A 16,826-nucleotide genomic window follows, 5' to 3' on the forward strand; every position below is an offset into this window, starting at 1 on the left:
GAGAGAATCATAAGGAGTGACTTGAATGAAAGGCATAGATCGAGTGGGCAGCCAGAGACTTTTTCCCAGGATGGACATGGCTAATTCAAGGGGTATAAGTTTTAAGGTGATTGGAGGAAAATATATAGGGGATGTCAGAGGTAGTTTTTTTTTTATTTTACAGAGTGCTGCATAGAAAAATGGAGGATGATGTGGTAGGGAAGGGTTAGTTTGAACGGAGTAGGTTAAGAGATTGGCTCAACATTGTGGGCTGAAGAGCCTGTTGTTTTCAATGGTCTTGATGTAGGATAGAAGCTGGGTGATTGGTATGTATTTGAAAACATGAGAGACTGCAGAAACTGGAAATGTGGAGCAACACACAAAATGCAGGAGGAGCTCACTGGATGAGCCAGCGGCTTCAGAGGGAAACGGGCAGGTGATTGGTGGATCTGGGTGAGAGGGTAATGATAGACTGACAGCTGAGGGAGCAGGAGAGTGGGAGTGATGTGAGAAGCTGGGAGGTGACGAAGGGTTGAAGGTGATGGAATCTGATAGGAGAGGATAGACTGTGAAATAAAGCTGCTTTTGCTTAGTTGTCATTTTAAGACAATTGGGAGGGTGAAAGTGCTGGAAGAAGTGAAGGATACAGATACTCTTTGACTCAGCATTTTTTAACCCTCCAACTCATTTATTTCTTCTGCCCTTTGTTAATGGTCTCTCAGAAGCTGAGATGGAGGCAACAGGTAGTGGTGTGGAGACGTCAGCGCAGGGCCTGCTGGAGGGGATAAGCCTGGATGGGGACACCCTAGCCCCGATGGAAACTGATGAGCCCAGCACGTCCGATGCCAAGGGCAAGTCCAAGATCACCCCAGCCATGGCTGCACGGATTAAGCAGATCAAGCCCTTGCTCTCAGGTGAGCTGATGGGGTGGTGAAACCATTTCATAGTCATAGAACAGTAAAGCACAGAAATGGGCCTTTTAAACCATGCTGAACTATTATTCTGCATAGTCACATTGACATACAGCTGGACCATAGCCCTCTATACCCCTCCCAATCATGTACCTATCCAAACTTCTCTTAAATTCTGAAATTAAACCCACATCCACCACTTATGTTGGCACATCATTCCACACACTCATCACCCTCTAAATGAAGAGGTTCCCCTTTTACCCTTAACCCATGACCTCTACTTGTAGTCTCACCCAACCTTAGCTGAAATCAAACCAACCTCAATAGCTGTTTGCATTTACCCTATCTATACCCCTTATAATTTTGATAACCTTTATCAAATCTTTCCTCATTTTGCTATGCTCCAAGGAATAAAGTTCTGACCTATTCAATCTTTCCAATTACTCGGGTCCTCAAATCCTGGCATCATCCTTATTGACATCTTTCCTGTTGGTAGGTGACTAGAACTACACATAATACTCCCTATTAGTCCTGTCTTGTGCAACTTCAACATAACATTGTAACTCCTGTATTTAATTCTTTGACTCATGAAAACTACTGTGCCAGAATCTCTCTCTTTCGATTCTACCTACTTGTGATGCCACTTTCAGGGAATTGTTGATCTGTATTTCCAATAAGTACGGGCTCTGAGCCCTCCTCTAGACCCTCTCCATTGCAGCACATCTTTTCCTAGATAAGGGGCCAAACACTGCTCACAATACTCCAAGTGCGGTGTGGCCAGTGCCCTGTAAAGACTCAGTATTGCATCCTTGTTTATATTCTAGCCGCCTTGAAATGAATGCTAATGTTGCATTTGCCTTCCTTACCACTGATTCAACCTGCAAGTTAACATTTAGGGAATCCTTCATGAGGACTCCCAGGTGCCTTCGCAAAGCAACTGTTGTATTGATCCCATCTTTTAGCACTTGGCCAGCATACTTATAGCTGAGGCCATTCGAGTGCTTGTCTTAACACTTAAATCCTGTCTGGGACTACCACCACTTTCTCAGGCCTTGCAGGTCCTCACCACTCTTGGTGAAAAATGCCTCCCTTTAACCTACAATTCTAAGGGGAAACAGTTCCTGTAGTCTACCAAATTATGCCAATCATAATTGTATATACCTCAGTCACATTCCCTTTTAGCTTCCTTCCGCTCTAGGGAAAATAAGCCTAGCCTTTCCAGTCTCCTCATAATAGAGAGGTTCCAGCCCACCCTCTCCAGTTGCACCTTTGATATTGTTGCTGGTAGCCTTAAGTGTCATAGAGTTATACAGTTTGGAAGCAGGCCATTTGGCCCAACTGCTCCACACTGACCTAGGTGCCCATTCACATTGAACCGTACTGGATAGATTGTGAGAGGACATCAAATATGCATGCAGTCGATTAATCACACAGTGAATCGATTGAACCCCTTACATGTCGAGGACTCACTCTCTCTTTTGGATGCCTATTTTCATCTCACTGCTTCCACACTGTGAGTTGCCCTCCGTGTACTGTTACTAATGTGACTCAAGTGACAACGCTCAATCCTGCTGACTCCATCGTAGTTCTTGCTCCGCGCATACGTGACACAAGTGAATCCCATTTGCCCATGTTTGGCCAATATCCTACCAAATCTGTACAGCTGTCTATTAAAAATTGTTACTGTAGCTGCCTCAGCCACTGGCAGCTCATTCCACATACATATCATCCTTTGCATTCATAAAAATTTCCTTGAAGATCTTAATTAAATCTGCTTCCCACTTTAAACCTGTGCTCTATAGATCTTGATTCGTCAACCATGGGGGAAAAAGACTAAATGGTCACCCTATCCATGCCCCTCATGATTTGACATACCTCTGTAAGATTGTACTCGAGGGAATACTGTCCATGCCTGTATAACCTCTCCCTACACTCTCTTCCCTAAGTGCTGGTGACACCCTTGTAAATCTTTCCTGCAGTCTTTCTAGTTCAATCACCTTTCCTATATATCGTATTCCCAATGTGGTCTTACCAACATCTTGTGCAGTCACACCATGACCTCCCTACTTCCATAGGCCATGCCCTGACGGATGAAAGCCTATATACCAAATACCACCTTCACCATTCCCCTCCTGCTTTTATATACTTCTGTACACCCAATTGAATAAAGTCCTTGCCTGTCCAATCACTTCCTTTAACTCAGATCCTTGTTCCCCCACATCGTCCTTTTAAATATTTCGTACAGTCTTGGAGGACCAAAACTGAGCACAGTACTTTAAATGCAGCCATTTAAATGTCGTCATCTCCTCTTTCAGGAAACCATGTTGAACCTTATCCCTCTCATCTTAAACTAATGCCTTCTAGTTCTTGATTGTAGTGTACCTGCATTTTTGTTATCCATGGGACTTTTACCTATATCTCATGGGTAACGAGACTTAATGTATTTGACCTTCCCCGCCCCGCGATGTTTTCTCCCTTTTCATGTCTTCCTCTCACACGGTTGTTGGACATGTTGTGCACAAACTGCCTGCTCTTAGTAATCAGGGTTGTCCCTGAGCTGCTGTTCACACCTTCCTGGAAACAGGGAAGCAAGCAGGAGCAGGAACTTTGTTCCTCAACTTTTATAGGAATAGCTTCTTTTCCTGATTTCTGAGCGGATTATAAACCAACCCATGAACATGGCCTCACTATTTTTGCTGTCATTTTATGCTATGTTTTTCATTTAATTTTTTATACACACACACAAAAAATTTTATAAAATTATTTTTAAAATTGCAATTTATAGTTTTATGTATTGCATGGTACAGCTGCCGCAAAACAAGAAATTTTGCGACATACGTCAGTGATGAAACTTTAGATTCTGTGTTTACTTATCCCTTACCATTCATAGCACCAGATGCCAGCAGCTCCCTCTTCAGGCCATTTATTTTTAATGTTGTATATCTAAAGCAGTTTGCTTCACTTAATCGTGCTTTCTCCCCCAACCCCCACACTTAATGGCTCTCTCCTGCCTCGTCAATCCAGCATCCTCGAGGCTCGGCAGGGCTCTGGCTGAGCTCTTTGGCTTGTTGGTGAAGCTGTGCGTCGGATCGCCCGTGCGGCAGAGGCGGAGTCATCACCCTGCCAGCACGACGACGGCGCCCACACCCGCAGCACGGGGGACTGCATCTGCTCTCACTAAGCTGCTAACAAAAGGATTGTCGTGGCAGCCACCACCTTACACGCCAACCCCCCGATTCAGGTACGTCTTTGTAGTTGGAGTTTGCTTTACAATGTGAAGTTAAGTTGGTTTGAAGTGTGAATAAGGAAGCTTGTTCAGCAACATTCCCACTTTCAGCTACATGGACCAACCATTGATCTGAGCAGGAAATTTTTACATGGTCTGAAGACCTAAAATATTTTTTTTCAATAATATGCACACTATGAATACTTAGAATGAAAATTTTAGAATTGTATACTTTTAATTTTATTTATTCATTGAAGGATACAATGAAATACAGGACCACAAAGAAAACCTTTCACATTTCATAAACTCGTATATCTTTATTACAAATCCATTGTCTAAAAACACCATCCAGATTAATTTTACATCCAGATGAACAGTGTCATAATCTGCATTAGATCATCTGAATGTTCCACTTCTGGATTTCTATTTGATTGAATTCATAAGGCAGAATCAATATTCGCAGTCAGTACCATAGCCTGAAATGTTCCAACGACATAAACAAGAATTGTCAATTCTTCAAATTCTTCGTTTCCAAGCACGTAGTTCAACATATCAATGAATGTCTTAATTGAATCAGGCTAGATTTTCTCTGAAAGGATAAATTTGAAATTGCAATATTGCGATATTTTTGAGGCAATACTTTCTTCGTAGTTCATAATTGTAGCTGAGTATTCTCTTGTACAAATTCAAAATTGGCTGCATTTGCAATAGCAACAGGGTCAAAAGCTTGCCATTCTCAGAACTCATCTTCAGGAAATCTCTTATCCAACTGCTTATACAGATTTTAAATGAATTGAATAATAGACAAATTATCAACATCAGAACCTATAGAATCTTAGGATCTTCACTTCCTTTTTCATTATTCAAAATGAATAAACAGATAACTAATACCATAGTCAAGTATACATTACGAATTTGGTTTCAATTTCGTAAATTTTTTGGCTTGAATAAGTTTATGCTGTCATGTCCTATAATATCTAACTACTTTTTTCGGCCTTCATCTATAGATCAAGCTTTTCGTTTATGGAAAACAAAAGGTATAACATGTTTTCGTGATCTGTTTTTGGATGATAACATTATGTCCTTTGAACAGCTATCTAATAAATATAATTTACCTAAAACCCATTTTTTTAGATATTTGCAAGTCAGAAATTTTCTGTATAATGAATTAAAGTCTTTTTCGAAAGAATGTCCATTGGACATTACAGAAAGAATTTTAGCCCTCAATCCTTGTCAAAAGGGTTTAGTAGCTATCATTTATAATATGATTATGAGTGTACAGCCGGATGTATCAGGAAAAATTAAGAAGGAATGGCAAGAAGAATTGCATTGTCCTATATCTACTGAGGAATGGGAGAAAATTTTATCATTGGTAAATTCGTCCTCTATTTGTGCTAAACATGCCCTAATACAATTTAAGGTTGTACATAGAGCTCACATGTCTAAAGATAAACTTGCTCGATTTTATTCTTATGTTAATTCAACCTGTGACAGATGTCATTCTGATGTTGCTTCATTGACTCATATGTTTTGGTCTTGTCCTTGTTTACAAAATTATTGGAAAGATAATTTTAATATTATTTCAAGAGTTTTAAATATCAATCTCCAACCACATCCTTTTACTGCAATTTTTGGTTTACCAATGATAGATAATAATCGTCTATCCGCTTCATCTCAACGAATGATTGCATTTGTTACATTAATGGCTAGAAGATCTATTTTACTGAATTGGAAAGAAATTAACCCTCCAACTGTATTTCAGTGGTTTTCTCAAACTATTTCTTGTCTGAGTTTATAAAAATTAGAAGTGTGGTTTTTGATTCTTCAGTTAAATTTGAGGAAACTTGGAGACCATTTATTCAACATTTTCATATGAGTTAAATGGTCTGATCCTAAACCTTACTGTTATTATCCTTAATTATTTGAATGGAGGTTCGGAGTTATCGGCACTACTGTATGTATTTAACATTATGCAATTGCCCATGTTGGTTAGTTTTTTTTTAAGTTTTCTTTTAGTTTTTGTTGGTTTTTTTTTCCTCTTTTTCGATTCTTTTACATTAATACTATGAGTTTGGGAGGCCTTATATATTGATTATTACGTATCTGATTGTCTATTTAAACTATTAATTATGTACTCTCAAATGTTTTGTATTCATATTTCACTAATGTTTTTCTTAAAATTAATAAAAAGATTTAAAAAGAAAGAAAGAACCTATAGATGCAAGCACACCTTTTACCTTGTGAACTTCAGTTGTGCAGCAACAAAGGCTATGTGTGTAGGAACATTTCAGTTACTGCATGGCCGTGCACCCAAAGCTTCGAGGGAACGGTGCTGTTCAGTACTGTCTATCTGCCAGGGAGGCCAGTAAAAAGCTGTTCATCCTTAATCACAGTAGTAGCGTAGCAGCTAGCATCGCCAGCAGTCAGGATCAATTCCCACCACGTCTAAGGGCCCAGCCCTCCCTCCCCCCCCCCCCCCCCCACTCAACCGCGTAGGTTTCCACAGGGTGTTCTGGCTTCCTCCCACCACATTCCAAAGATGTACCGGTCCTTAGTCACGTGAGTGTAATTGGACGTCAGTGGCTTGTTGAATTAGAAGGGCCTTTTACCATGCTGTCTCTCTGAATAAGTAAATCAATAAATGGAATGAAGCTAGACTCCCCACACCCACTGACTATCCAGTTGATGTACATCTACATGATTTGATAAACCTCTATAAGATCTGATTCACTTATGCGTCACAAATATATCAAAACATACAGTGAAATGCTTTGTTTGCCTCAAAAACCTGTGCCCTTCAACCACCTCCACTGTTGGCAAGGCCACGTATCTTTAAAGCCTTCCAGTCTAGGCGACAAGTTTGATATGGTGGAAAGGTGCCACTGTTGCTCCCGGGGCACTTGAATTCAAATAACTAAGCTCAACATTGGGTTAACAAAAAATATGGGGGGGGGGGGGTGGAGGGAATAAAGAACCGTTTGATCCACCTGATTTCCTTCAGTGGAAGAAGTATGGCATCTTAATAACCACAAGAGATTCTGCAGATGCTAGAAATCCTGAGTATCACACAAAAATGCTGGAGGTACTCAGCAGGCCAGGCAGCATCTATGGAGAGGAATAAGTAGTCGATGTTTCTGGCCAAGATTTTTCATAAGGACTGGAGAGGAAGGGGTAGAAGCCAGAAGATGGTGTAGGGAGAGTGGAAGGAGATGGGTGAAACCAGGTGAGGGGGACCATTCCTCTCTAAACCTCTGAACTTCTTTGCACTCGTGAACACAGGAGATTTTGCAGATTCTGGAAATCTTGAGCAATGTATGCAAAATACTACAGGAACATCTATGAGGGGACAATTTGGGCCATGACTGAGTCCTGATGAAAGGTCTTGGCCCAAAACTTTGACTGTTTATTCCTCTCCATGGATGCTGTCTAATCTGCTGAGTTCCTCCAGCATTTTGTTACGTGTTACTTTGGTATCTTCAATATGCATGTCTCCAGACATGCCAGTAGAGTCAGTGTAGAGTCAATGTTGTGAAGCACAGAATCAGACCATTTGACCCAACTAGTCAATACTGGCCAAGTTGCCTATTTGAGCTAATCCCATTTTCCTGCACTTGGCCCATATCCTCCTAAGTATTTCCTATCCATGTCCCTGTTTAGATATTTTTAAAAATGTAATTGTACCTACCTCTACCACTTTTTCAAGCATTTTATTCCATGTCTGCAACACACTGAAAAAGTTTCCCTCTCAGGTGCCCTGTTAAAAAATAAAAAAATAAATCTCCCCCCACCCCCCCACCTTAAATCTATTCTTTTCAATCCAACTCTGGGTTTGTCCTTCATGATATTTGTAACCTCCATAACAGGGCTTCCCAACCTGGGGTCCATGGACCCCTTGCTTAATGGTATTGGTCCATGGGATGCAACAGGTTGGGAACCATGCTCTATAAGGTAACCCCGGCGCACCACCACCTCCTATGCCTCAGAAAATAGTCCTCCATTAACACCCTTTTGAATCATTTCTGCACTCTTTCTAGCTTAATGACATTCTCCTTATAACTAGGCAATCAGAACTGAACATAAAGCTCCAATTGTGGTCTGGTCAATATCTTGTAAAGATGCACCATGGTATCCGAGCTCTTGTACTCAGTGGTCTGACCGATGAAAGCAAGTGTGCCAAATCACTTTTTCACTTTCCCACCTACCCATGTTGCCACTTTGAGGGGATTATGTACTTGTACAGTGTATGGTGACACTTAAATACCTTAGATCATTAGCATTTGGGGATGGACGATAAATGCTGGCATTGCTGACCAGTGACCAACTGACCCCTGAGGTTCATGTGGGTTTTCTTTTCTGGTCAGGCTGACCTTCTTCATTTGCTCGGTGGGATTCACCTCGCCCATGCTGTTCGACGAGAGGAAGTACCCCTATCATTTGATGCTGCAGAAGTTCCTGTGCTCTGGGGGACATGATGCCCTGTTTGAGTGAGTACTTCTGCTCAGAAAGTTGGCAAATGCCAACATTGTTTGTTATGTGTCATCCTCAGGATTTGTGGATCTCAGTTGTTTTGTACTTCATGGGAACTGACTTGCAATATCTGAGAGTAACGTGGTATTTCTGTTAATTAATTTCCTTGTCTGGTTTCAACCCACCCCCTCCCTCCCCCCTTGTACATTCTTGACTCTGTTCCATCAGGACCTTTAATTGGGCCCTGTCCATGGGGGGTAAAGTGCCAGTCACTGAAGGCCTGGAGCATACGGATCTGCCGGACGGCACAGGCGAGTTCCTTGATGCTTGGCTGATGCTTGTGGAGAAGATGGTGAATCCAACAACTGTCCTGGAGTCCCCCCACTCCCTGCCTGCCAAACCACCTGGAGGCCAAAACTTCCCTCAGTTCAGTGCACTGAGGTTCCTGGTGGTTACCCAGAAGGTAGGTTCACATCTGTGATTGGGTGCTGAGTCTAGATTGATTCTATAACGATAAACATTAAAGTACAAAGTAAATGTATAATCAAAGTACAGATATCACCATATACAACCTTGAAATATAATAATAAAAAATAAATAATCAATATTCAGAACATGATATGAAGAGCCCTTGAAAGTGAGTCCATAGGTTATGGGAACATTTCAGTGATGGGAAAGTGAAGTTATCCCCTTTGGTTCAAGATCCTGACGGTTGAGGGGTAACTGTTCCTGAACCTGGTGGTGACAGTTTGAGGCTCCTGTACCTTGTGTATCTGATGGCAGCATTGAGAAGAGAACATGGTCTGGGTGGTGGGGGTCCCTGATGATTGACTTTACCCGTGATGGGCATTAGCTTTTTTTGGTCACATGTACAGTAAAAGATACAGTGAAGTAAGTGCATTGTTTACATCAACAAGCAACACAGCCCATATGTGCTCAACACAACCTGCAAGTTTTGCCATGCATCCAGGGCCAACATAGTATGCCCACAATTCACAAGCCCTTACTAATCCGTGTGCTGTTGGAATGTGGGAGGATACCGGTGCATTGCAGTGGTAATTAAACTCCAATCTTGAAGCTATGCTAACTTACTGTGCTCCCATATCAGATAATCATAGAAATGGCCCTTATGACCCACCTTGTCTCTGCTGACCGTGCCTATAACCTTCCACGTTTTCTTATCCAGATACTTTTTAAACATTGCCACCTGTCAGTTCATTCTGAGTATACACCATACGAGTATGACCTCTCAGATTCCCCTTAAATTTTCCCTCTCACCTCAAGCCTTCCGCACGGCGGCAGGGTGGAGATACATCTCTGCTAAAGGAGGTGTAAGGTGCTCCTACCCTCCTTTATTCTGCAGGTCGCCCTTAGGCAAGGTGTGGCACCTGCTTAGCTCCACCCCCAATCAGGGTCACATGAAGCCAGGGGAGCAGGTGGTGCGGATCGCAAGTCCTGATTATGTGACCGCTGATGCCAGGCAGACGATCCCTGAAGAGTACTGATAATGGCTGGGGTCACCCGTCTTGTAAAGACACTGCCCAGAAGAAAACGATGGCAAACCACTTCTGTAGACAAATTTACCTAGAACAATAATAGTCGTGAGACTGTGGTCACCCTTTCCGACGACACGGCACATGATGATGATGATGGCGGCAGCAGACTTCTCAGTCTGTGGTGCCTTCACCACTGGGATGATTATTGAGGGGTTCTAGTGCAGTGAAACAGGCACTTCTGCCAGTGTAGTTCATGTTGAAGTGTTATTCTGCCTGCACCTGGATCATAAACTTCCACACCCCTCCACTCCATGCACTTATCCAAACTTCTCTTAAATGTTGGAAATGAACCAGCAGCTTCCAGTTTGGCTGGCAGCTTGTTCCATACTCGCACCATCCTCTGAGTAAAGAATTCCCCCTCATGTTCCCCTTAAAGATTTCAACTTTTACCCTCATAATTTTGTACACCTCTATCAAATTTCCCCTCAATTTTTTATGCTCCAGCGAATCAGGTCCTAATCTATTCAGCCTTCCCTATAACCAGATAATCAAGCCCATTGTTAATTTTCTCTGTATTGCTTCAGTGAATAGAACTGCAAACAATATTCCAAATTTGGCCTCACCTATGTCTTGTACAATTTCAGTATAGCATCTCATCTCCTGTACTCACTATTCTGATTAATGAAGGCCAGTGTGCCGAGTGCGCTTTTAATGAGCCTATCTACTTATGTTATCACTTTCAAGGAATTATGGATCTGTAATCCCGGATCTTTGTTCTATCATGCTTCCCAGTGCTCCACTGTGAAAGTCCTACCCTGGCTTGTCTTCCCAAAGTGCAACACCTCATACTACTTGTCTGTTATTTCTCAGCCCATTGTTCCAGCTGGGCAAGATCCCAGTGCAAGCTTTGATATTCTTCCTCATTGTCCAATACACCCCCTTTTTGGTTTCATTCATCAATCTGCTGGTCCAGTTTACCGTATTGTTATCCAAATACTTACGCACCAAGGATCAACTTTATTTGCCATATGCAGTTACACGTGTTAGGGTTTTGCTGTGGTGTGCTGGTCAGGGCATGACATACAAGACAATAAGATACAATTATAAAGATAATGAAATATATTTAAGAAAAGTTAGGGGTTAAAGTATGCTTATGAAATAAATACACATAAATACCAGCATGTATTTACAGTGCAAACAACATTATAAAAAGTTGGTTTAAAGTAATTCCAGTGCAGTTCCTTAACTGAGGTAATAGATGGTGTTGGGGGGTGGGGATATCTAGAATGGTTGATCAGTTTAAGTGCCTGTGGGAAGAAACTTTTAAGATGGTGTGAAGCCTTTGTTCTATAGCACTTTCCAGAAGGGAGCTTTTAGAAAAGGGAGTTTCCAGGGTGGGTAGTGCTCGCAATGATTTTTCCTGGCCACTTTATCCCAGACACATACAGGTAGTACAGTGATGGAGACAATGACTTTTTTGGATGACCTGACAGTTTGCTGTAGTTCTCGTACATCGTGAGAAGATGCTGCCCAAAACCAGACAGTAATGGCTGATGCTATGATGGCAGTGTAGAATAACACCAGTATGTTCTGGGGAAAATGGGTCTTTATTAACTGCTGCAAGAAGTACATCCTCTGCTGGGCCTTTCTGTTAATGAAGGAGATGTGGTTCTCCCATGTAAGATCCTGTGAAGTAAAGATACCCAGGAATCTGATTGTTGAAACAGTGTTAACTGTAGATTTGTTGATGATCAGGTAGATTTAGGGAAGGTGTCAGATGAATTTTCCAGAAATACGTGAATGTAGCAGAGGATTTTCCCAGCTCAGTAAGATCAGATGATTGTCTTCTCCCAGGCAAGAGCACTGATAGATTAGCCTTAAGTTGATGTCTGTCCTTCCTAATGGTTCAAGTTTTCCACTTCCATGATCCTCAGGCAGCCTTCAACTGCATCAAGAACCTGTGGGACCGAAAACCTCTGAAGGTGTACGGCGGCCGCATGGCTGAGTCTATGCTGGCCATTTTGTGCCACATCCTGAGGGGCGAGCCGGTCATCCGCGAGCGGCTCTCCAAGGAGAAGGAAGGGAGCCGGACAGAGGAGGAGGGTCCCCAGGAGGAGGGGTCGGCACCCAGGCGGGAGCCCCAAGTCAACCAACAACAGCTTCAGCAGGTATGTGACGGGAGGATATACGGCCGAGTCTGCCAGGGAACTGGAGCTAGCCATTTAGCAGGTGTACATAAGACCATAAAGAGTTGGAATTAGGCCATTCTATCATGGTTGATTTATAACCCTCTTGCAAACCTCTCGAGATGGTCATGAGAATAATCCCAGGAATGAAAGATTTAACCCATGAGGTGTGTTTATCTCCGGGCCTGAGTGGGGATCTCATTGAAACTTTTTGAATACTGGAAGAACTAGACAGAGTGGAAGTGGAGAGGATGTTTCCTTTGGTGGTGGGGGCCTAGGACCAGAAGGCATAGCTTCAGAAGAAACGTGTCCCTTAGTAAGGGAGTCAAACGAGAATGGGTTGAATAATAAATTATCCATGATGGATGGCAGAACAGAGTCAGTGGTCCAAATGGCCTAATTCTGGTCCTATGTCTTATGATTGTATTCTCCTGCCTTCTTCCTGTAACTTTTTGTGCCCTTACTAGTCAAGATCCTATCAACCTTCCCTTTAAATAATGACTTGGCCTCCTTGGTCAATATTCGGTAGGTATGGTGGTGAATGCAGTGTTGCCTGTTTTCGTGCTGCTGAGAGGGGCAAGTTCAAAGGGGATGTTTGCGGAAAGTCTTTTCACACAGAGAATGGCTGAGCCTGGAATATGTTGCCACAGCTGGCGCATTGTATTCAGTTCAGGTCTCTCCATTACAGGAAGGATGTGGGGGCTTTGGAGAGGATGCAGAGAAGGTTCACCAGAATGCTGCCTGGATTAGACAGTATGAGCTATAAGGAGTGTTTGGGCAAACTTGGGTTGTTTTCTCAAGCTTGTTGAAGGCAGAGAAGGGCTGGCCTGATACAGTTTGTAAAATAATGAGAGGCATAAATAGGGAAGGGGATCTTTTTTCCTAATATAGAAATGTCAAATACCAGGGGATACGTCTAAGGCAGGGGTTTTGAAACTTTTTTATGCCATGGATCAATACCAACGAGTTGGGAACCTCTGGTCTAAGGTGAGGGAGGAAAGTTTAAAGATGAGGGGAAGTTTGCTTTTTTCACAGTGGTGGTGCCTGGAATGGGCCAGGGTACTTCATGGATTTAGAGAGTTTTGGCTCCATGGACGGCTGGGTTATTACCTCTGGAGTAGTGGAGTCCTCTTCCCCCCCCCCCCCCCCCCCCCCCCCAGGATAGAGGGAGGAAAAGAGACCTGCGATGTATAGGGTATGTTTATTTTTCACACAGTGGTGGGTGCCTGGAATGTGGTGCTGTGTGGAAGTGGTGGGTGTAGGCACAATAATGGCTGCTAGCTAGAAATGGAGGCATCCCAGCCGTGTGCAGGCAGGAGGGATTGTGTTTAATTCCACATCATGTTCCAGCACAGGCACAGTGGACCAAAGGGTTTGTTCCTGCACTGTTGGACTGTTTTCAGTTCAGTTTATTATGTTGCTAAGATTTGAAGTCCTGAGGCAGGGGGTATTGAGAGTGACTAACCAAGCTGAGGTGGTTCGATTGGAGCCCACAGGTACACCAGGCAACTGGAAAAGTAATTGACATGTTACAGACTAAAATCTAGTCCAGAGGTTACAGAGTTTATATGTAGAATAACAGATCAGTAGGGCCTCTATATAGAATAACAGATCCTGGGAGTGGGTTACAGGCTGGGAACTGGTTCAGGGGTTTATATATAGAATAACAGAAACCCCGGAGTGGGTTACAGGTTGGGTTCAATGGTTTGAAAACAAAATAACATTTACCAAGGAATGAGATACAGGCTGGAACCTAACTGGGGAAAGTGGTAGGGTTACATAGAAAATAAAGATCCAGAATATGGGATAATGGTTGGCCTTTATTGCACAAGGATTTGACCATGCCTGCAATAATGTTCCCAGGTCTCATGGAATTAAATTAATCAGAACTATTGTCCCTGACTTATATGATGTGAAATTTGTCATTTCAGTTAAGCATTATACAGGCCCTTTAGCCCACAATGTTGCGCTGACATTTTAATTTAAGGCTTCCCTCCTCTTTCTTTCATGCATGTTCCTATCTCAGCGCCTCTTAAGTGTTTTTAATTTACTTTCCTTACCACCAACCTTGGCAGGGCGTTCTGCATGTCCACTGCTCTGTGTAAAAAGAAAATTGCTACTGCTGGCATCTACCACACTTCCAGTATTTTCCTTCAATTGCCTTAAGAGCGCACCCTCTCATATTAGTTATTTCTGCCCTGGGAAAAGGTCTCTGGCTGTCCATTCTGATCTATGCCTCTTATTGTAAAAATCTCAAGTCACCTCTCATCCTCCTTGTCACTAAAAAGAAAATCCCCAGCTCGCTCAACTTCTCCTCATAGGACATGCTTTCTAATCCAGGTAGCATCCTGATCAATGTCCTCTGCACCTTCTCTGAAGCTTCCACATGCTTCCTACAAGTGACCAGGTTGAGGGATGTGTCAAACACAGGCAAGTGGAATCAGCTCGGGAAGACTGTCTTGTTTTGGCATGGATATGGTGGGCTGAAAGAGCTGTTTCAGTGATATAAAGATAAATTTTGTCTCTTCTCTTACTGTGACAGTCCTGGGTCTGGTTATTCCATCTAACCCTTTCATCTAATAGAGATCTCCATTTTTCTATCATCCGTATGCTTGTGAGTTTCTTAAATGTCCCTAATGTATCTGTCTCTACCCATCACTCTGACATCCCACCTATACCTTTTTCCACTCAGATTTGTTGTTATCTATGGCTACCGCAGGAGAAATGTGCTGGCTTTCTACTTGATCTGTGCCTCAGATAATTTTATCAAGTCAGCTCGCATCCTCTTTCACTGCAAAACAAAAAGCCCTAACTCACTCAGCAACACAGAGCAAAGGGAAAAACTTACAAACTAGTGCAAAATTTAAAGGATAATGAGTTAAGCCTGATGTATACTTCTGTGTCATATGTACGCTGTAGGTACCACGTACCCTACTCTGTAAGGTGATGTGCACCTCCCCAAAAAAGTGACTCACATGTCGCGGTGATGCAGACCACAACAACTGTGTTTGGCCCACTTGGTAGCACCGCATTTCCGGTTGCTTCTTCTCCACCATGTCTGTACACCGATGTGAAATAGATGAACCAAATCGTCAAATCTACCTGCCGACATGGGAAAATGTTTGAAATGCATTTCCTCGTCCATGTGTCTCACAAAGAAACTCAACACAGTGGCATAGAAACCCCACAGCCGACTAGCATTTTGGCACACACCAACATGTGCTTGCTACGGCGTAGCCCATACGCACAAATATAAATCAGCCAACCTTCCTTTTACAATGGAGTGGGGATCGCTCCTGTGAGGGCAATATTCTAAAGTTCAGAAGAATGAATTTGAGGTAAGATATTAAGAGAATCAGTGGATATGGGGTTAGTACTGGATGACAAGGTGGAGGTACGTCTTTACCAGAGGAGGAGTAAGGTGTTCCTTTCCTCTGCTAACACACAGCTCACCCTTGGGCAAGGTGTAGCACCTGCTTAGTCCCCCCTTGATCAGGGTCATGTGAAGCCATGGGAGCAGGCGGTGGATGGTGTTTGAGCAGCTGGGCAGAGCACGGGTCCTGGTTATGTGACTGCTGACACCAGGCAGACAATCTCTGAAGAGTATTGATAATGCCTGGGGTCACCCGTCTTGTAAAGACACTGCCCAGAAGAAGGCAATGGCAAGCCACTTCTGCAGAAAAGTTTGCCAAGAACGGTCATGGTTGTGAGAGCATGGTCACCCACGTCATTAGACACGGCACATAATGATGATGATTAAGGTAAATAGCCTTGTTCTTGCTGGGTGATTGAGCCAATGTAGGGTCTGATTGACCACCCCTTGCCACTTGTTAGGTGGGTCATAATTAAATTCATGCCCAGACCATATCAGAAGCAAGGCACTGTCTTCTCTGTATGTGTTAGAAAAGCTCTCAACTGAACTGTGGTCTTGTTTTTGTTTTTCAGCTGATGGACATGGGCTTCACACGGGAGCATGCTATGGAGGCCCTGCTGAACACCAGCAGCATGGAGCAGGCGACAGAGTACCTGCTGACACACCCTCCCCCACTCCTGAGTGGCACTGTCCGCGTGAGGGCAAGTGTTAACTTTTTTCCCTTTTAAACCTACTTATCTTTTGTGTCTGGAGGCTTCTGCAATCCAATGGTTCTTTAGAAATTAAGAATGAGGTTTAAAACTTGTTGCTTACAATCATTTTATTGAGTGTTACAAGAACAGTGAAAGAAATGTGATAAGAAGCCAGGGACAGAGAAAAGCAGGAAAGAGTGGGGGGAAAGAAAGCAGTGGTCAGCATGCTGGTGATGAGCTGTATGGCCTGATTCTGCACTGCATAAGGCTCGGGATTCCACTTAGCCAATTAAAATGTGCGAATATAAGTATGGAGACTTGAGAGATGCTGGAAATCTGGAGGAACTCAGCGGGTCATGCAGCTTCTGGGGAGGGTAAATTGGTTTATTATTGTCACATGTACTGAGGTACTGCGAAAAAGTCTGTCTTGCAGACCGTTCATACAGATCAATTCATTACACCAGTGCATTGAGGTAGTACAATGGAAAACAATAAT

The 16,826-nt window shown here is 43.0% G+C and overlaps 1 protein-coding gene across 4 annotated transcripts in view; it reads left to right on the forward strand.

Annotated features, from left to right (window-relative positions):
• The window catches only part of huwe1 (HECT, UBA and WWE domain containing E3 ubiquitin protein ligase 1), a 172,644-nt gene that overhangs the window by 124,756 nt on the left and 31,062 nt on the right, over positions 1 to 16,826 (forward strand). For all 4 annotated transcript variants that reach the window (XM_073028614.1, XM_073028618.1, XM_073028617.1 and 1 more), the window contains 6 exons: positions 702 to 893; positions 3,915 to 4,131; positions 8,478 to 8,600; positions 8,812 to 9,046; positions 12,014 to 12,247; positions 16,211 to 16,339. In XM_073028614.1, the coding sequence (XP_072884715.1) occupies positions 702 to 893; positions 3,915 to 4,131; positions 8,478 to 8,600; positions 8,812 to 9,046; positions 12,014 to 12,247; positions 16,211 to 16,339 (1,130 nt within the window). The remainder of the gene's footprint in view (positions 1 to 701; positions 894 to 3,914; positions 4,132 to 8,477; positions 8,601 to 8,811; positions 9,047 to 12,013; positions 12,248 to 16,210; positions 16,340 to 16,826) is intronic.

This window comes from Hemitrygon akajei, chromosome 24 (assembly GCF_048418815.1).
Source record: "Hemitrygon akajei chromosome 24, sHemAka1.3, whole genome shotgun sequence".
Taxonomy (NCBI): Eukaryota; Metazoa; Chordata; class Chondrichthyes; order Myliobatiformes; family Dasyatidae; genus Hemitrygon; species Hemitrygon akajei.